The 22,887-nt window shown below is 32.2% G+C and overlaps 1 protein-coding gene across 1 annotated transcript in view; it reads left to right on the top strand.

The window, feature by feature from the left end:
* The window catches only part of LOC6638180 (myosin heavy chain, non-muscle), a 41,868-nt gene that overhangs the window by 10,290 nt on the left and 8,691 nt on the right, over positions 1 to 22,887 (top strand). Inside the window, exons 2-4 of the mRNA XM_015179229.3 lie at positions 6,599 to 6,814; positions 14,563 to 14,719; positions 19,645 to 19,766. Of these exons, the coding sequence (XP_015034715.1) occupies positions 6,599 to 6,814; positions 14,563 to 14,719; positions 19,645 to 19,766 (495 nt within the window). The remainder of the gene's footprint in view (positions 1 to 6,598; positions 6,815 to 14,562; positions 14,720 to 19,644; positions 19,767 to 22,887) is intronic.

Consider the following 22,887-nt stretch of genomic DNA (forward strand, 5'->3'; position numbering starts at 1 on the left):
GGAGTACAGTCCACAGTACACCACCAAGACTATTAAACATGGCAGATGAAGTGTGTTGGTGTCAGGCTGTGTTGGTGTCAGGCTGCCTAATACGGTGTTGGTCCTATATGCTGCATAGAAGGCATAATGTGTACGGAAGGAGGAAGTTTTTGAGGAAGTTATTGAGGAAGTGAAGGTACCACATGACGAAGAGAAAATATCACTTTGTTGGGTCTTTCAACAAGACAATAACCAGAAACACACAAGGAAAGTGGCAAAACCTCGTATCGATAATGCTAGAGTAGATTGAAGTCTCCGTCTTGCACCGATAACATAACTTTCTATGATATTTATAAAATGGGTGAAGCCACTACTATTTTTTTGCTTGCAGCTGTATATCATTCTAACTATGTAATTGTAGATTTAAAACAGTTATTAAACGAAACTTGAAGCGATAAGTTTTACAAGTTTACTTTTGGTAATCTTTTCTTCCCGCTACTTCTAGGAATTAAGAAGTTCAAACTGCAACTAAAGTTTTTGAAATAAACTTTATTGGAAGTCAACGAATGACTGACCATGCTAATAACTAACTAAAGCGCGATTGCTCACCATATCGCAATTAAGTAGTCAGCTTTAAATGGTCTTTTAACCCCATTAAGTTTTATCAATCGGATCTCAATGAAATCTATACAGGTTTTTATACTGCGAATCCTTATTGTAGCCAAAGGTAATTACATAAAGCATATACATGTGACAATGGGGTTGGGGTTGGTTAAATAAATTATTCCAAAGATATTGTAACCAATTTGAAACAGTCATTGAACTAAACTCGAAGTAGTGATTTTTGTTTAGAATAGGATATATGTATATGTTTCCATCCACATTGACTTCTCATCCATCGTTATTTGCTTAACACACGTCTCTCTCGTTACTTCTATAAAAATATGTTGTATTTTTAATGTTACAAATTTATTATTAGCCAATAATTTACACCAAATAACAATATTAATGACAATATTAAGATTCAATAGTTGTTAATTAGTTTATATTATCCTTAACGCCCACAACCTTGTCTATAGGGTTATACTCTGGTAAAACCAGAGTGCAATCTTTTTGATTTGCTCTGTAGTTTGTTTAACATTTCGTGCAATATATTTTTAATAACAACCAAAATACCACCACATATTTTTATTTCGCTTAAATTAAAGCTTCAACAAACTCTACAAAAAAATCCGTTGACGCACGCCAAATGCCATTCGTCCCATGTATGAGACTGAATTTATAGATTCCAGTTGGAAGAGGCATCCTCTCAAACATCTTGTCCGTTAAAACCCAATTTATTATGCTAAGATCGTGCTAAATGAAAAATTGCACGAACTCAAAATCTCTTTTTTGTACTCGCTGCTCGTTACTCGCCACTTACCTTATATGGACAAGTGTGATTAAGGTTGCTGTTCTTTATAAATGCCTGTTCTAGTATATAAAAATATGGATAACGTTTCGGATGTCTTTTGAAATCACAAAAATCAAATGTGAAATTAAACAAAAATGGTTTATATCCATTGGCTCTCTTGTACAACGCGATATTGATCTAAAAAACGTGATGATTAAAGAAATTTGTATCGGCTTGTATACTACACTTACTGTCATATTGTGCATTTTCAAATCTTTCATTTTAACGTCCACGCTCAGTCCAATTTTGTTACGTCCTAAAACTTTCAAATCGCATTGCTTGAATTCACAAAAAGAAAGATTAAAACTTTTACATTCCAAATTTGTGAATTTGACAGCTCCATTAAATAGGTACAAGTGAGACAAGAATAGAATTGAAAAAATCGAGAAATAAAGCATTTTTTAAAATAAACTTTACTGAACGCCAACGAATACCTGACTATGATATTTACTAACTAAAGTACGAATGCGCCATGACCAAATCGCAATTAGGTAGTCAGCTATAAGTGGCCCTTTAAAGCCATTAAATTTTATCAATCGGATCTCAATTAAATCTGCATAGGTTTTTATACTGTGGCTCCTTTTTGTAGCTAGAGGTAATTACATAGAGCATACATAAATGTACATATGACGATGGAGTTGGGATGGTTAAACAGATCATTCTAAAGATATTATTACAAATTCGAAACAGTCATTGAACTAAACTAGAACAAATGATTTTTCTTTAGATGGTCTCTTCTTGAACTTGACAATATCAATTTCAACAGTTTTTAAATTAATTTTTATTATCGTTAAGGACCGCATCCTTGTCTATAAGGCTATGCTCTGGTAAAACCAAAGTGCTATCTTTTTAATAACTACTCACTTCACTCAATATGGATGTTAAATGCTGTGTAACATTTTTAGCATGTGCTCTATATTTTTATTAACATCCAAAAAACTACCACATATTTATATTTCGCTCAAATTAAGGCTTCAACAAGCTCTAGAAAGAAATCCGTTGTTGCTCGCCAAATGCCATCAGTCCCATATGAGAGACTGAATCTATAGTTTCCAGTTGGAAGAGGCATCTTCTCAAACATCTTGTCCGTTAAAACCCAATTTTGTATACGAATATTGTGCTAGAAGAAGAATTGTACGAATGAAATCATTTCTTCTCTATTCGCTACTTGTTACTCGCTACTTACCTTATATGGACAAGTGTGATTAACGTTACTGTACTTTATAAATGCCTGTTCTACTATGTAAAAGTATGGATAACGTTTCGGATGTCTTTTGAAATCACAAAAATCAAATGTGAAATTAAACAAAAATGGTTTATATCCATTGGCTCTCTTGTACAACGCGATATTAATCTAAGAAACGTGATGATTAAAGACATTTTTATCGGCTTGTATACCACACTTACTGTCATATTGTGCATTTTAAAATCTTTCATTTTAACGTCCAAGTTCAATCCAATTTTGTTACGTCCCAAAACTTTCAAATCGCATTGCTTGAACTCACAAAAAGAAAGGTTTAAACTTTTACATTGCAAATTTGTGAATTTGACAGCTCCATTAAATAGGTACAAGTGAGACAAGAATAGAATTGAAAAAATCGAGAAATAAAGCATGTTTTAAAATAAACTTTACTGAACGCCAACGAATAACTGACTATGATATTTACTAACTAAAGTACAAATGCCATGACCAAATCGCAATTAAGTGATTGGTTTGAATGGCCTTTTATAAACTCATTAATTTATATCAATCGGATCTCAATTAAATCTGCATAGACTTTTACACTTTGCACTTGTTTGTAGTCAAAACCAACAAATTTTAAACACGCACTAAATTTCAACAAATGAATTCTCCTACACATACCTCAACGTAAAAATGAGAAGAATGTATCATCAGAGAAGGACAAATAAATTTACAGGAAGATGGTTTTTATATATGTAAAAACACGATTATTATCAGTTAAAATATTATTTTATTTAATTTTGACGAACATATTAATATATATGATACCTAATATGTATATATTAAATGTCTAGATTTCGACTTCTCTAAAAATTTGCGTTTAATCCGATTTGATGTTATTTCAAGAACCACCAAGTTATAAATTCAGCAAAATGTTGGTATTCTAATCGGATTGTATCTAGTTGTAATTTCCAAATAGTTTAAGCGTTGAAGATATGGCAAAGACTTACCGAAAGAATTCGGTTATAAATTTTGCTAGTTAGTCCATAAAATTTCAAAAGAATATAATTATGTTTCTCATATTTGTATTTTGTGGAAAGAGTAGGATAATGTCTTTTTATATGTGTTTATCTAGAAAGCCGGAAAGGCCCCAAAGATAATATGAACTCTGGAATGAAGTGGAAGATAAAGTGTCCGAGAGGGGAAACGGAGAAAGAAGAAAGTTGAACGAGCCGGGTAGAAGAGATAAACAAGACATATATATATGTATATATTTTTTTTACCCGAAACTGATCGCTGGGGCGTGCTCATGTTTAACTTAATGGAGCTGGATGAAAATGGAGTTAGGGGTTGGATAAGGGACTGGATCTGGTTAGTGCAATGTATGCAGATGCTTCTTGTTTTCTTGTTGTTGCTTTTAATGCATTTTTGCTGCAGTTATAGCGGCACTTCAGTTGCCAGCCAGCCAGCCAGCAGCACCCTTTAATGACTGAATTACGGTATTGCGTGTGCTGCCTTTTACTTGTGTGCATGTGAGAGTGCCAAGTGTTTGCCCCTGATTTGATTAATGTCAATGCGCCACAACAGCAGGCAGACAATCATCTCGGTTGTTGTTGTTGTTGTTTTTGTTGCACTTGAATTCTAATTGGAACTAGATGCGGTGGCATGCAGCAGCAGCAGCAACCTCATCGTTAGTTTTCCACAGAAAAAAAACAATAACATTTAAAATGCAAAACTGCAAATGGTGTACATTCCAATCACAACCCCAGATTGCTGATCAACTTGAACTAGTTCTAAAAGTCGAAAAGATAAGTTAGAGAAAGAGCTTTAACTAGTTCTATATAATATCATTAAATCATCTAATAGAAATCTGTTTATTACTCAAGTTTAGGTGAAACTTGTATGTAATTAATTACATGTTACATGGTCTTTTATTTCCTTCTTTTACCCAAAAGAATGGTTTTCCTTTTTTGTGGGGTGTGGAAAAAGCATTTTAATTTTTTTTACATATCAATATAAAAAATTTATCATTCCATGGGGAATTTTATTCACTTTCTTTCGTAGCTCAGGAAAAAAAGGTATTTAGTGTTAACTTGTATCCTAAAACATCAAAGAACTATCCGGGGGCTAAATTGAAAATCTGCAGTAAATATTTTCATTCAATTTTTATTTACAGAATTCTTTTAAGCAATTCTTATCAGTTTAAATAATACTGCAGAAATGTTTTACTTGGTATTCAAAAATATCTAAAGTAAAGCCCGAGAATATGTCTTAATTTCATGGCCAGCGCTGTATGCGGTAGTAATCGCTGGGTTGATGAGTCCCATATATAGAAATATTTTATAAATTTACATATTTTCACAAAACTTAATTGAATTTCAGTTGTTGCTTAATTTTATTAAATAAATAACGTACTAGGATGGGGCAATAAGTAAGATCACTAGACCAGTCACAAATATGACCCCGTCAAATGATTGATTTAATAAACAAAATTCCGCACTAGGCAAAATAAAACGACATATTCGATTCTATACATTTATTGAAGATTTACAAACTTCACGATCTACAATCGTTTCAATTTGAAAATACTTGTTTTATAAAAGTTTATCAATAAATAAATATTATGGTGGATCAAAGTTTCTATTTTAGAGGAGGTAAATAAGGTCATAGACTCACTTATATTTTAGAGCACGGTAAATAAGGTCACAGACTCTCTTAAAATTAGTTTTGTTTTGCAGATAATATATTTATGTTGAGAGGAATCCTTAATAAATCCTTAAGGGACGTTTCATATTCCCTAGGTTATTTATAAAATTGTATATAGTATTTATGGTTGGATAATTTTCTTATCGTTTTTTCTATGGAGTTCCTCTAGAATTTTAAAAGAAAACAAGAAGTAGCTGATGTTTTCCTACTCCTTGTAATTCTTTCAATAATTTCCTTAAAGAAGTTTCGTTTCGTCCAAATAAAGTATTATAATATATTATTTTTAAAATTAATTAAATTAATTTCTTCATAAAAATCCTGAAAATCTCTTACTGAATATACATAGGTATATGATTAGCCTGTTTATTAGATTTTAATACACGGCAATCCTTTGCATTTCATTTATAAACTTTAGGAAACTTATTGATGTTAAATTTCATTCAATATGTCTTTCAATTATTGGAAACTATTTCATTTGATGTCTAGCAGTCTGACTTCCTATTATTACATTACAAATGAAGTCTTCTTGTAGTTCAAAGTAAATGTAAATACATTATAATGAATTTAACATTATAAAGGCAAGTAGTTAATAAATATGAGAAATTCATTGAAACACAACCAAATGAAACACAACATTAATCACAATGAGCTAATGAGCAACCAAATTAAGAGATTTAAACATAAATTGATGAATTAGTTTAAGTAAATCAAAGCTAAAGTACATATGTATGTATATGTAGGTACTTATATATAGAGAACTAGTAAGAGAGAAAGCCTTGAACTTGCCTTGCCATGGATGCAATGGCAATTTGTTGGCATCTGCCTCCCGTTGAGTTAAACTCTTCTTCTACCCCTTCTCATCTCTGATGCACGTCTCGGTGTCTTCCGCTCGGTCTCTCTATCCTCTTCTCTTATCTGTCTACTATATTGTTGTTAGTCTGTCTCCTGCCCCTGGACCACTTGAACGAACGAACGGGTGCAGTCAGAGTCGAGTCGTAGTCGGTCTGTGCACAATTATTTCTTATGTTGGCGCTTGACTCATGCCGAGATGATGCGCCGCCAAGATGTGTGATGCACTCACTCAACAAACACCACTAAAGAAGAACACCATGCCATGCCATGCCATTGTTTTTATAATGCCGCTACTGCCGCCTACCCGCTGAGCTACTCCATCACTACTTTCGCTCTTCCCCCGCCCCTCTCTTTAAAAGCATATCTTTCTTTTACTTACTTTACAATTTATTAACTCTACGTTTTTTCTCTGTTTTTTTTTTCAGGGTTTCGTTGCCGCCAGTATTAAGCGTGAACATGGCGATGAGGTCGAAGTGGAATTGGCCGAAACCGGCAAACGTGTCATGATCCTACGCGATGATATACAAAAAATGAATCCGCCAAAATTCGACAAAGTCGAGGATATGGCCGAGCTGACATGTCTCAATGAGGCCTCTGTATTGCACAACATCAAAGACAGATATTACTCTGGCTTGATCTATGTAAGTACAAACACACACAAACAACAACAAAAACAAATACAAATACAAAAAAAAAGACATTAGAGGCATTAGATGATTTTTCGTTGGGGGGCCCAAACATGTTGAAAGTTTCCGCCATGTGACCAGCTGTTGGCAATATGACGACGACCAAGTCAACTTAAGAAGATGATGATGATGATGATGATGATGCTGCTGCTCCTAACCCGATGACTCGTCTTTAAGTAAACAAAGCATGTGTCTTTTTATTTGGAAAATTGAAACTGTCGTTAGTTATTTGCTTAAAAGCTTGGCAAATATTTGACACACACAAATATTCATTCAAACTTATTCACACTCACTCACAGATCGCAACGCATCACTAAAACTTTGCTTTTTCCATTTATGGTTCAAAAAATAAAAACATCCGCTGCTTGATTTTATTCATGCCAAAAACGTAGGCGAAACAAATTACAATATTTGCCGAAACAAAATTAAAAAAAAAAAAAGAAATATAATTTTCAATCAACGAAAACAAAAAAAAAAACAATTTCATGACAAACAATTTGTATGCAATGCCATAAATTTCATCCAAAAACAGAAAGTCAAGCAGGATTTTTGTTTATTTATTTATTTATTTATTTTTTTTTATTTTTTTTGTTTTACTTATATAAATCATTGAATTAAACGTCAACAGTGGCAGCAGTCAATTGCATCTTCAATTAATATCGATCACATAAATTACCAAAAAAAAAAACACACAGAGAATAGAGGGTGAAAGATTGTGTGTGTGTCTACCATGTCGAATTGAAATGGTGGTTCAAGTAACTTTAGGGGAAATAATTAATAGCATTAGATACAAATGAGCAATTGTATAAGTTACAAGCTTCTTCTAATCCTACGTAAAGTACGAACAGCTTATCATTTTTATCAAATATATTTATAAAGCATACAACTCTATAAACTCGAAACTTCTTGCTCCTTGATGCTCCGAAACAAAGTTTTTGGTATTTGTCAAACGAAATGTGAATAGAATAAAGTTTAACTCATTTGTAAACGAAATTCAGCTCCGAAAAATGAGTTCTCGTTCAAAATATTACAATATCTCACAGCAAAAAATATAATATAATTTATTGTTATTCTTACTAAGACTTATTGCTAAAAGTATTTACATTAGTATGGATATATAATTACAACTTAGCAGAAGAAACTATTGACAGGGAATCTCGCTTCAAATTTTGTTATCAAAAGACTTTAACATACTGCAGTTGTGTAAATCAAATCAAAATCAAATAATGTCTCATTTACACGATCCTACATTCCAGCCAAAAATGCTTTATCAGAGAGGGTATTTTCGCAGACTTTTTTACTAATATTAGACAACAAATGAGCTGTATATTGCTGCACACCTAATCATGGTTCGCGATATTATGTATATTATTAAAAAAGCCAACATATTAATACAGTAGATGCTGGTTATAACGATTCTAAAGGGACTGACTTCGCTATAACCGATATTCGTTATAACCGATTGTGCTGCCATACAAGTTCCTTCTTTATAAACATAACCTTCCTTCGTTATAAGCAGAATATCTTTGTAAATGATGTCGTATAAACGGCATAAGGCGGTTTATTTTTAAATATTTAGTAAATGGCAAGCACAACTGGGTTCTCAGAGTCCTATGTTCTAAAAGTCTCTTCATTCGTTTTTCAAATATAAAATACTTTGCTCTATGAACTCGTTCGAGCAAGTAAAAGAAAGTTGTCAGAAACGAATCACTCGTTTGGGTAAGTACCCAAGTGAATCTATTCATGCCATGCTCTACTATTGAACTCTTTAGGTATTTATAGAATGTTCCTGAAGCAAGGAAAAGGTCTTGAACATATAAAAAGTTTATTCTTTTAAGTGTTACCAAGTAGATTTATTGTTTTCGTAGTAATCTTAACGTATTTAACATGAATTTTTAGAATTAGGGCAGGAAAAACTGTCCAAAAATCATTCTGTAGGCACTTTCTCAATAAACAAAAACAACTATAATGGCCAACTTTGGGCCCAGGTCGAACCTAGTCTTAGAAGCATTAACCCTGACTTTTCTTTTGGTTACTGCTATTTGGTTTTTTTTTACCAGTTATAATGTCCATCTTTAGATAAACAATTATATGAATTGCAATTTAATGAAAATTCACTTAACAAATAAATTAAAAGTGCATTAGACGAAAGAGTCAAATTGAAAATGGAAATGAAAATGGTTTCACAACAACAACAGTTGTTTGTTATTTTATTTGGTTTGATGATCCACCCTCATTAAAAGCCATTAGCAACATGTTGCCAACAAGTTAGCTGCCGCCTGCAACTTGTGTTACTCAGCCCGCAATCAGCAGGGCTTACAAATTATGTGCGGCATTTTTTTTTCCTTCTCTTCGTGGTTTTTTTTTGTTTGTAACATACTTAACACAATTCCCTATTGTTGTTGTTGTAAAAGTTTTAAATTAAATGTTGATGATTTTTGATGTGGGCGCTTGCTTGAACTGCTTTGAATTTGTTTATGCTTATTTGTTGCTATTGCTGGTTGGCTGGGTTCAAGCTTCAGCGCACACGTAGCAAAAAAAAAAAAGAAAAAAAGATACATATAAGAGGCAAAAAAAAAAAAAAGAGTAAACAATTTTGTGGGCCAGTTTTTATATAGACATCGAGACAACATTTTGAATGCCACGCACTTTTTTTTCAGTCGTCATTTGTCGTTGTTCCATTTTTGCAGAAACTGAAAGAAAAAGAAAATAATAAAGACAAATTTTCAATCGTTAAAAGTTGTAGTTACATCAACCTTTGAATACACTTTAGAAATAAATGAGTTATGAGTATAAACATATGTTCACTGGAGTTATGGCTGGGTCTTTGTCTATTTGAGTATATGTATTCATTCTTCATTTCGACTGCATTTCCCACATTCTTTAGGAAGAACTTAAACTATATAACATAAAATCCATTGGAAAGCTACACGAAATATATATATGAACACATAAAATATTTATTAAGCTATATATAGAGATTAAAATTGAAAGTTAAAGAACAATCAACAGACTTTTGATTCTCTTTAAAACCATTATGCGGCAGTTTTATCTAATAGTGCAAATTTTATATTCATATCCAAGAAACAACCACAATTCACATTTTTACTTTTTGAAATAGTATAATTATCTAACTTAAACTTTAACTGACTTTTTTAACCATTAGAGAGAAATCTCTTTTTTTCATGAATCCAATTCTAGACTAGTGATACGAATACGTTCTAAGTATAATAGAGGCTTTTATTCAATTGGAATCAATTTTAGATTCGATAAGGATTCGATCCATGAAAAGAAGACGATAGTCTTCTAAAATGCCTCATAATATAGAATTAAAAAATAACTAATTCGAGTTGAAGCGATGAAAAGAAGAATAAAATCTCAATTTTACGAATGCTTGAGTATCAACAAATGTATTCGTTATATGTATCCATTTATTTGCTATAGGTATTTATTAGTTACTTGGAGATCTAATGGGTAACTCGTTAGATTGAGTTATAGAGAGAAGAGGTTTATTATATAAGGGGTTTCATATTTTATTTCCAATGCTAGCTCTCTGATTCCAAAAAAGACTAAGCCAAAAATTTTAGGTAAATATAAGAAAAACCGAGACGAAAATAATTATTTTTTTTATAATGGACATCTACTTAGGTGATTTCCAGTATTCAATTTATTTCTCAAATCATTTAAATATTTGTATTAAAGAAGATAAAGCTTAGATAGAGATAAGATCGCTTCTTATAAACAGGACTTCCCTTTACTGAGTCTTTACTAACCAGTTTCCTTTGTGAGATCTTGTAAATTAATTAACGATATAGAAGAAAAAGACTAGATATCAATAATATTGCTTCTGAACGTTGCGATGGTCAAAGAAAAAGTGTAAAAGTGTAAATCATTTGCAGGGTATTCAACTAGCAAATGAAAATGAACAAATATACTTGCTGACGTTGCTAAATGTTGGTGTTCTTGCAGCTTTCTGTTCTTATGCATTAATTCGTTAATTATGTTAATTTGTTGACATTTAATTTGATTTTTAAATTTCATTTAAAATTAATTTGCCTGGCAGCTGTTGGCCAATCCAAAAATTGTCAACACCTCGCACACACTGACACAAACACACACACACACACATAAACACACACGCACTTGTAGAAAGAAAAATACAAATATGGGCAATTTGTTTGGACATGAAATGGGCGTCAAAACCCACCCATGAGACTGGCCGCCGCCCCTTCACCTCCCTGGTTTACCTGCCCCCACTCCTCTGTTGTCCACCTTTAGCAATTAGTTGCGGCTGCTTGCAAAATGCAATTGGTTGTGGCAAATGTCTTTTATATATACATATGTACATATTGCATTCATTTAGACATCTTCATTAATGTCTTGAGAAATTTACCAATTAATTGATTTATGATTTCCATTTACCCCTCCCGACCCTCCCTCTGATTCTAGACCCATCCCTTCGTTTTGCTTCTAACTATCTTTGTGTGGTGCACACTAATTGAAATTGCAAATTCCTAATAAATGCGCCAAGTGCAATTTACATTTCTCTTTAGTTTCTGCTGTCTCTTCTCATGTGTGTGTGTCTCTATTTCTTGGTGACACTTAATTTGTTTTGCCAGATTTGCCATTTCATATTTCATTTTTTGTTAGTGCATTTTCCCATTTTATTTATTTATGTTGCGATGCGATGCGTTGCATGCATTTTGCGGGCATATAAATTATATTTAAAAGTTTTCACAAAAATAAGTATATATTTATGTATGTATTTCAATCCACACAAAGAGGGTGGTCTAGTGGTACTATTTAGGTTTTTGCTTACACATGTAGTTGTGTGTGTTTGTGCGTGTGTGTGTGTGTCGGTGTTCTTCTTAAGGGGTGTGAGGAAACGATGTGGTATTACATAGTTCAAAGGCGCCGACATTTCACTAAGCTTGCAACATGTGCCACAAATGGTAAACTTAGTTTTTGTTTAGACTTAGACCATAAAAATAAATAATACTCACACATTATTATGATGGATACCGGATACCCTTTTACCCTAATTCGAATTATGACCTTAATTCAGGTTGGAAATGAATCTTACAAATTTTAGTTTGTTGTTTAGTTTAGAATTTGCCTTTAATGATATCTGAGACCCTAATTTAGGTATATTGGTCAATGTATTACTCTTTCATAAAGGTCTTTCTAATCCAATTCTGCGAATTTTGGGCAGAAGTTCGCTACAATCGGGCAAATTAATCACTCAAACTGATTGTAAATAGCTAAAAGACTTTGCAAATTTAGCATTCCTATCGTTAAAGTAGAAAGGTAGCGATTGCTTGTGATATTCTTAAAGACGACAATAAGAACAAATATTTCACTCTAGAAATGTTTCCGAATTTCATTTATGGATTATTAATAAATTAAACACTTGAACAATGATTTAATTGTAAAACTCATAATCTCATAGAACAATTAATTAAACGTTTTATTCTAGTCTAGAACTTAAGAGCATATATTTATCGTTAATTTGATTTATTAATCAAGGTGATTCAATTTCGATTTATTCAGTATTATCTTCTTTCGATGAAAAACGTTCGGAAAATAATGGGATAGAGCATATGCTAGTGACTCGAGTCGAGTAAAAAACAAACCTTATTGATATTCTAAAGAGCACATTAAAAAATTAAATATTTTTGGCTAATAGGTAAAAAGTTTTTTGCATAGATATATCTCTGATGTTTAGTATTCTGATTAGAAAACAGATTTTACCTCAAGATATGTAAATTTATAAGTTTGAACGACAACCTTTAACGAATGATGAAACGGAAAGATATAAACAAAATGTTTCAATCTGATTTTTGTGAACTGGATCTATAATATTCAGATTGGATAAACTCTATATGATCACAATGGATTAAAGTCAGAAGATTACAGATCCTTACAATGAGGTTTATTACTGATGATCTTTGTTTTGATGTGCCAAAAAAGGCTTTAGATTTTATAGTATTTTATAAGTCTTAGCTCCACTCAATTTCTCAATCTCAAGAAGACCAAGTATTTCTTTTTTAAAGAGACAGAGACAGTAATCTGAATAGAAGACTCTACAATTTGAAGTCTAGTCCAAGGCTAAAAAGGAAGATATCTTCTTCTCCAAATAAGGAGACGATTTAATTTAAAGATTTTTTGCTTCATAGACGAGATATTTTGTCTTAATATCATGGTATAATTACTAACCCATTAAGATTAAACTATTAAATATAAATTTAATTAAAGTAAAAATCAAGCAAAGAAGCAGTTGAATTTTTTAGAATTTCATCTACTGTTTTATAATTTTTCTAGATAGAAATCTAATTTTCTTGTTAGCTAAATGATTATTTGAATTAAGCTTACCTCACATTATAATAATGATTATGAACATGATCATGATCATTGGCGTTATTGTTGACGTTGACGTTGACGTTGACTTTGTTGAAGCTTAATTGAAAAGCATTGCACGTTCATTTACTTAGCCCTCTTCTACTTCGCCTCCTCTTCACTTGGCTTGGCATGTAATTTAAGTGCCGGCTCTCCACTCATTTACATATACATATATGTATATAAACATATTTATACTGAGCTTCGAGAGCTTACCATATATGGCCATAAATCTACAGATTGACCTGCACACACACACACAATCTCACAGGATCGTAGCGAATGAATTATGATGTAAGCAGGACAATGACTCAACACAACAAGAAGAACACAAAATTAAGAATCAGAACCGGCAAGAGAAAGAGAAAGAGCATGTGGCATAAATTAAACTGTTTTTGAACATCGTCACGAGTCAGGGCCACTTCTAAACGATTGCCAAAAACAGCGAAACGAACGACAGGCAAAAAAAAAGCATCAAGAGAAAAAATATATATCTATATGTTTGTTGTGTTTGCTTATTTAGCCATTTTTGGCCACCTTTTTTTTTCTTGCCACTCATCGTTCGAGGTTTTTGGCCAAAATGTGACTCATCATCAGCAGCAGCAGCAGCGCTGATCGAAGCGACCTAAGAAAAATTGAATGGCAAAAAAGAGCTTTAAGGCCAAACTTTCCATTTCATTAGGAGAAATAGGAGATTGTGGGGGGGCTCCAACTTACCATTAACTCTTTTTTTTTTCTTTTCTTTTTGCATTTTGAATTGTTTGTTTAATAAACGCCGCAACGCTGCATACTTAGTGCCCACGCCGTGATATATGTATCTGGGAATTGAACCTAGTTATGTGTGTATACAGTATGCATGTAGGCAGATAGCTAGAGATATGTAGATATATAGGTAGGCTGGTTATTGGTTCACCATTTGTATTGGTTCGTTAGTTGGTCGTTTGTTTCTTGTCTATTAGATTGGAGATTTCGATTCAAGATATTAAATACATGCGTTTGCTGTTTATGGTGCTACCTGTGGCGGACTGTCTATCTGGCTGTCTGTCTGCCTGCCTGCCCATGGGCCAACTTTAAAGCACATGTCTACCGGCTATGTGGTGTGCGTGTGTGTGTGTGTGTCAGTGTGGCAACAACATTAACTAGGCCACTGAACATCATGTGTCAAAATAAAAAATCTTTTACTAATGGGCCAACTTTTTGGCAAAACTTAAATCTTCAAAACTTGAAATTTCTTATGTATGTAGACAATGCAAGACTTTTTTTAAACAAATACTTACCATGAAATATGATTTTTAATATAATTTCAGACATATTCCGGTCTTTTCTGCGTTGTGGTTAATCCCTATAAGAAATTGCCAATCTATACTGAAAAGATTATGGAACGGTATAAGGGTATAAAGCGACACGAAGTGCCTCCGCATGTATTTGCAATAACGGATAGTGCCTATAGAAACATGTTGGGTGGTAAGTATCAATTATAAATTATAAATTTATGAATAATCAACTATACAAAACGGAGAGAAGAAACTAATAAAAGAGGAAAACATTGAAGAGGTGGTGGGGAGCGAATTGTGTGTAAAGAAATGAATAAAAAGAGTTTTCAGAAATCTTTGCGCTTTGGAATATATTTCTTTAAGTAAATCATCAAGAATTTTGTCGGTACATTAATACTCCAAAGCAATTCGATAATTATGTAAACGCAATGTGGTCCTATAAGGGGGGTAAAGTTAGGCACGTCGAAAATAGTCTGCATTTTTTCATTTTCTAAACTATTTGTCTTAGTCTAGTCAAATATAAACTCAATATCTACATCTGCATATCAGAACACGTTGTTTTCTGATTTTAAGTACTTTAAATTCAAATATAAGCTGGAGGTGTAGAACAAGCTGTTTTCAAGGGGATTTCGGGAAGGAGTGACCGGTTCGTCTTTGGACTAGACTCTAGACCGCAGGTCAAGGTGGTGACATGTTTTGCACGATTTTGTTATTATTGAAAGTTGAAGAGAGATTTCCTTGGACTCCCTTCATGTCGTTTAAAACTGATGTAATTAATCTGTCGTTACTTGAAATAACCATAATTTACTTACCTACATACATAGTACAAAGGTTAAGGACTTATGATTGCTAGGCTTTAATGCTTTTTTCGAATACTATTTCAAAATGGGAAATCTAATGAAAATATTTATATTGGTATTCAAGTTTCATAATATTCAAACGAAGAATCGATTCTTTTTCTAAGTAGGAAACGCACAAGCAAGTTTTCGAATTCCAAAACAAGTTGAGAATCATAGCCTTACGCTTGAAATGCAGCACTTAGGCTCTTAAACTCAAAAATTTGTTCTTTTTTGGCAATGAATTTCTAAGCAAAGCTAAAAGTGTAGACAAGTTCGATGCGATCCCAAAGATTGCTTACATTTATTCACCAAATCTAAATCCTATATCAGATAAGAAAGAAGGCAAATTTGAATAGAACTTTTTCTAACATAGTCGAAAGTCCAAACACCGTTGACTCTAAATTTGGTTTCCGATAAAAAGAAAAGCTCTAACAAACACTTTCAATAAAAGTCAAACTCAAAAATTGCCAACAGGGCTTATAAAACATTCAAGTGAAATACAAATGAAGAAAGATTAAAAAACCGAAAGCCTTGGATATTATAAACAGATCCACAAACAAAGTCTTGTACAAGTAAAAGTGATATACAATGCATAAGCATTTACATTTATTTGCGCAAAAATATTTAATGGAATTGCATTTAAACTCTGTCTGCTTATCACTTACATATAAAACCCCTCAAAAACTTTTTCAAAGTCTGTTTCAACGTTGGTATTTATTATTTCAGACTTTATCGAAAATTCCATGCCATAGGTAAACACGAAACAGAAAAAACCAGAAAAAAGTGTATACCCCGCGATAGATAAGATAAGAGACCTCCGGTTTTGGATTCAAACATTAAGGGTCTTTCACTCTCTCTCTCTCTCTCTTGAGTTCCGCGAATTGTATGCGCAATGCGAAATATTTTAGTAAATTTACTAATCAGAGGCGAGGAGAGGAGTCATCCAAAAACAGATCCCAGGTATTTGGTTATGACAGTTGCTGTTGCTCCACATTCGAGTGAAACCATTCCACTCTTAATGAATGAATAGATGGTTGGAATGAATCATCATCATCATTATGATCGTCATCATAATCAACTGGTGAATGTGTTGCTCTTCTAATCAGGTAGCAAACTGGTTTCCTTTACCTTGCCTGAGCTGCAGTTGGTTTTTTCTGTGTTTGGTTTTTGGCTTCACTGACTTTTTATTATACTTTATCCTCTCCTTCCCTCATATGAATATTCATATATGTAGGTATGTATATACAGATGTCCGTTTCAAGCGTAACCGTCTGTCGATGTCGTTGAGATGACTCACCTGGTTTTTTTTGGGGAGTGGGGTGGGGGTAGGGGTGATACATACCTTTATATGCATATATATATATATGGTTAACAACAAATATTGCGTATAACCATATATGGTTGTAAAACATGTTGAAAAAAACCAAAATGTTTAAACAAAATTAAATTGTCACCATATTTGACGCTTAATAAATTTCTATATTTGCTTTATTCTGGGCTTTTGCATTGATAATTTCGACTTTAGTTAGCCAGCTTCTATCCATCCCCTCCACACCCAAAATGAAAAGGTGTGCTTAACTACCAATTTGACTTCCCTTTTGAAATTTTGATTTATACATTTTCGTTGGACTTTGGGCAAGCCCAAAATGCCAAGAGATGGTAAAACGCAACTCCTCCTCCATTGCTCTGAAACACGCATTCGCGTTTGGCTGGCACTGGACTGACTTATCACCTTCTCAAGTTGGAGAAACTGCAATATCTTTTATTTTTTTTTTTTTTTATGGCACATTCCAATGCCTTCTCTCATAAAAATAATAATAATATTGTGTATCCAATGTCATAAGTTGATGGCAGGGGGAGACACGCCTTAAACGCCTGAAACCGAGAGAAAGAGAATTTTTTTTTGTTTAAACTTTAATGGAATTTACATGCATAATATACTTTAGACTGCTACTTAACGAGTATAGAGGGAATATATATATCATTTAAAGTTAATTAGATTTGGTTTATATTTGGAAATAGAATGCGTATCCCCTCTCACCAGCTCCCTCTCTCCATTATTGACCGTATTTCCTGCTGAAGTTAAACATTTTTTTTGTGTAATTGTTATTGTTCCGAATATTTTTCAAATTAATTTTAATTGAGCGCGCAAAATGATATCCAATAATAAAAACGACCATTAAATGCCACATTGGCGCCAATATTTAAGCTTTAATTTCTTATATATGTTTTTTTAATACCATTTATATATAACACTGAGAGAAATAATGACACATTGTAACAAGGCAAAAAAGAAAAAAAACAGAGCAAATAAATAACACTTGACTGTTTTTTTTCAAAAAGAATCAAGAAGTCAAGCTATGTTTTTATAAACTTTTTAATAATTTCTTCATTTATTGAACGGTTTTCAGGGTTAAGAAAAAGTTTTCGAATAAATTTTTGTAAATAAAGGTTAAATTCGGCAGCACTAACAAGATACAGAGTGAGAGATAGAGAGTGCGAGAGAGGATATATGGGATATCTCTTTTTTAAATCCAAAAATTCCTATATAATTGGAATTATTAAAATATTATTTATATACAATTAGAACTTAAATTTAGTCTTTAATCACTTTCAATAAGAGAAAAGATCAAATATATTTGGCCTAATAATGTGGAAATAGAATTTAAAACTGAAATTTAAAAAATATTATCTTCTAATATGATAAAAGTGTAGTTTAGCTAAAATATATTGGAATAAAATATAAAAAATCTATATTTAATTTACAAAAATATTGACCTCAAGTCGGCAGATCTATTTGTATTTCAAATATAATAGATGAGATCTGATAAATTTGATATGAGAGGTATTATATGGTATGGTAAATAGAGTCAAGTCTCGATATTTTCTAACCTAAATCAAAAATCGCGATAAATCGAAAAAAAAAATTATATTCCATTGAAAACAATTCGTTTAATGCAATTCGCGACAATTTGAATTTCTGTGTAAATCGAAAAAGAACTGATCCCCATGCCATTTCGAATTATCGAGACTCAACGACTGTATTACCAAAAAATTAATCCTTAGTTTATCTGCCTGTTTTTCCATCATCCCCGATGGAACTACTTTAGGGGGAATAATTCCACATTCGACTTACTTTAATGTCGAGGACAACACTAGAATACTTGGAGTATACATAGGTCTCCCCTAAGCTAGGGTTTAGGATTTAGATGATATGTGCGATATGGTATATACGTTTAGAATATAGAATGTTAATGACATAATCAACAAAAGGTTCTTTTAGGCATTGACTTATTGGGCTAATGTAAGAACATTCTCACAATTGATCTCGAAGATCTCAAACCAATATAAATGTTAAAAATTCCCAAAATTTTTTATCAATCTGTATATTTTTCTTTGCGTGCATAAAAACTATTTCTTTTTGTTTATTTTTTATTTTCTCACTCCCCTTTTTATTTTATGTGGTTTGATTACTCCTCCTTCTCCGCCTCCTCCAGCTACTTCTCCTTTGTATTGTCATATACATATATTCGTTCATTCATTTGATCATTTGTTGCTTATGCAATACATGTATGTGTGTATGTACATATCTCTCTAAATGCCGCCGTTGGAGTCGTTAAAAAAAACACACAGAAATCTCAACAAAAAAGCGCGCATAAAATGAGGTTCAGTCCATCTATGGTTATGTGTTATGGCCATAATAAGTACGGGGTCGGATCGTTATGTTTGTGTCTATGTCTGTGTGTGTGTGTGTGTGGAAGTTTGTGTTTTTTTTTTTTTGTGGTTTGCAAAATCTATATATTATGGGATCATATAGCAGCCTCGGTGCTGCCGTTGCTGCAATCTAGTTCTCAATGATGATATGGGCATTAGATCAATGTTATTAAGAGGCGCCACATATCACACACACACACACATCGAAGATATATGTATGTATATCAAGAAATTGACAATCAACAATTTTATGGCTTTTTATTTTCAATTGATGTATGTCTCTTCTCTTACTCTACTCTGGTTTTTGTTTTTTCATTTTTGCGTTTATGAATTTAGGTCAACCCAAAAAATCAAGTCGAGGTTTTGCTTACAGAAAAAAAAATATATATAAATGACTGCAGTTGTTATTTTTTTTGTCTTTTTCTTAGGAGATAGAAGTGTGAGGAGAGAAGAGGGAGAGAAAGGGAAAGGGACTTATTGTTTTGTCAGCCAAAAATTTTGTTGAAATGAAGTATGTCACTCACTCACTTATTCACTTTTTCTCTCTTATTTTTGCTTACAGATCGCGAAGACCAATCGATTTTGTGTACTGGCGAATCGGGTGCTGGCAAAACCGAAAATACCAAGAAGGTTATACAGTTTTTGGCCTATGTGGCAGCCTCCAAGCCCAAGGGTTCGGGTGCGGTAAGTTTTAGCAATATACAAATACAAAATAGATACGAAAAATGTATATAAAAACAGTATGTTCATATGGAAGACAAAATGCAGCAATTGGGTTTTTAAGAGTCTTATTATATTCACATTAATGACACGCCAAGTTGCACAATTGTTATGTGTCTTTGTTATTGTTGTTGTTGTTGTTGCTGCTGCTGCTGTTATAATAACCATTATTGTAATTAATTACAATTTCTCATAGTTTTTATAAAGTTTTTGGTAGGGTATATATGTTTGACTTAAATCTAAAAATTAAATGCGAAATCTAGAAAACAAAGTACAATATATGTTAGGAGATGACTAAATTGACCAAGTGATTAAGTAATGAATTCTTTTCTTCTTTCTTCTAAAACTATAAATTTCTGCATCCTTAGCCATAGAAACATATAAATTAGAAGCTTCTTTTATGTTTTTCAACATAACTAGCTACTTTTAATAATAGATCAATATTTATGGACTTATCCTAGAGCTATGGCTTCAAGTACTCATTTCTTTATTCAATTATTTGAAACTTACCAATTTCCCATTACACTTCTTTAAGGGACAAAGTAAATAAGATCAAACTGCATAAATACTCTTAAAATTTCACTTACTCTGAAGTACTTAATGAGTTCAATCGAATAAGAATAAAGACTTCCATTAACTAAATACGGTTTGAATAATAATCTACAACTATTTTTATTCACATCAAGGAAAAAAACGCCACCTACATCGAAATTTGAACTTGAGAGCAAATAAATTATAGATTTAGTAGGTTATACTTTGAATAAGTTTTCATTAGAATGAATTTGTAAAGACTTCAAACTGACTTATTTGAATAAATCAATAAACGAATCTGTCAAAAACTCCAAATATTCTCATATAGAGCATTCAAAAAATAAACTTATCGTATGAACAAATGACTGAACCATTCAAAAGCTTTAGTAATGGGGCTAAGCCATAGTATTTTGGTTACTAATGATCAAATTTTATAATTGAATCATGTGAAAACTCAAACTCTATGTATAAGTAGAATTCAAAATTCATTCAAATTCAAGGATAACGTCTGTTAGGCTATCCATTTTAAATTCGAATATCTTGATAAGCTTTGATTAAAGCAAGATAAAATTTAGAACCAAAGGCAAACCTAATGTAATTGACATAAAAGTTGCTGGGTATAAACAATTCGTGACGTTTGTGTTTTGCTCACTGATGTATATACTTTTATTTTCTTTATTCATGTCGGCAAATTGGCTTTTATACGCCCGCAACTCTTTTTTTTTTTTTTTTTTGTTTGTGTGGCATTTTTGTTTGGGCGTTCAAATGAAAAAAAAATAGAAAAGAAGCAAATGAAGTAAAAAATAAACAAGAAATTGTTCAACAAAAAATGAGGGCAAACATTTTTGCCCAAAAAAAGAAAGAAAAACAAATAAAACTAAAATCAAAAACTTCTTCAACATCATTCTACCTCCCTCCCTCCCTCAGTGTGTGTGTGACCCTCTCGTGATTCTGTCACAATTTGTGATGACAAATTTCCCATCGTTTTCAATTTATTTGTTAATGATGAGAAATTGAAAATTAAATCACTTGAATTGCTGCAGCTGTCAAGTTGCAGTTGCAGTTGCAACCAAACAGTTGTGTTCGTTCAAACGATTGGATTCCATAATTGGTGGGCTTTAAAAAACTTCAATCCTGTTGCTCTTGAGCTCTAAACACACTTTAATTTTACCAAAATTTTGTTGTATGTTTTTCGTTTTACTTTACTACCTTATATGAGGCGCGAACGTGATAAGCCACATCGTAACCAAAAAACACAAAAAAAAAAAAAAAAAAAAATGAAAAGCAAACACAAATGTTGTTATGATGATGATTATATTTGCCATAAATAGAAGCTGATATCGTGAACCAAACGCAGACTGAGTCAACTGGAAAAAAAAAGTTTGTATGTTTGCCTTTGATTAGAAATTAGATCATGTTACCTGCCAAGATACAAAAACAACAACAACAACTGCAGCAACAATTAGAACTACCGCAACTTGGTTAACTAACTATGTATAATGGAACGATAGTTATTGTTTTTCTTTATCAATTGACAAGATAAGAAGAGCTAAAATATTGAACTTAAAATCCCATTGCATTTGTCATACATAGATATAGACAACAGAAGACAACTGAAGAAACAAAAGTTAACTAAAGTTATAAGTTTGCATAGTCAATAAATCTCTGAAAGTTATAGAAACTTTAAAAGAAACTGCAGAAAAGACATAGGAAAATGGATTATTGTGATCGAAAATCATTTCAACTTCAGAGCAACATCAAAAATCAACTGTCAACTTTGGCTAGGTTTAGACCCTTATAGACCCTTATTATAGACTTTGCCAATCGAAGTAATTACATTAAGAAGTAATTTCAATTCTACATAAGTTAAACCAAGTTACTGATCTCTCGAGTCTATGTTTTGCATTTTTTCGAAATCTTACGATGATCTCTGTATATATTTAAAGTCAAAACTGTGTAGTTTAGTTGGAATTTGTAAGGAAAGATTCCACAGGAAGTTGAAAGTATAAAAATATATGAGCAAAACAAACTTATAAAATATGAAAATAAAACTAAAGAAATATAATACAAACGTATACAATTGACTGAACCCTTTCAGGACCATTGGACACTTTGTTTCGATCCATTATAATGCCTTACTGAAAGGTTTAAGGTCTATTCTAAGAATATTAGAAATGAAGAAGGAAAAAACATTCGTTTTTGAAGAGTTTTTAAAGACTTAGAAGCCAAAATGCAGTAAAAAAGGGAAATCCATTTAGCAAAGTTGACAAAATATTTGTAATTTATGTTTTCTTGAGTTAAATTTGAAAAACTTAAAGAAGAATGCTAACCTATTTAAAGCTATAGACTTAGTTTTAGTATATACATACATACATACTTATATTCTTATACGTATAGGATACTTACATACCTATATATTAAAGAATTTTAGAAAAGGTTGCCTTATAAGCTGAATTCCCCATGGGTTTCTCTTAAAATATCTTTAAAATTAAACAAATATTATACATACATAGGTAAAAGCAACTCAAGACTTAAGACAAAATATTTAAATATT

This window comes from Drosophila willistoni, assembly GCF_018902025.1.
Source record: "Drosophila willistoni isolate 14030-0811.24 chromosome 2L unlocalized genomic scaffold, UCI_dwil_1.1 Seg139, whole genome shotgun sequence".
In the NCBI taxonomy this organism is placed as follows: Eukaryota; Metazoa; Arthropoda; class Insecta; order Diptera; family Drosophilidae; genus Drosophila; species Drosophila willistoni.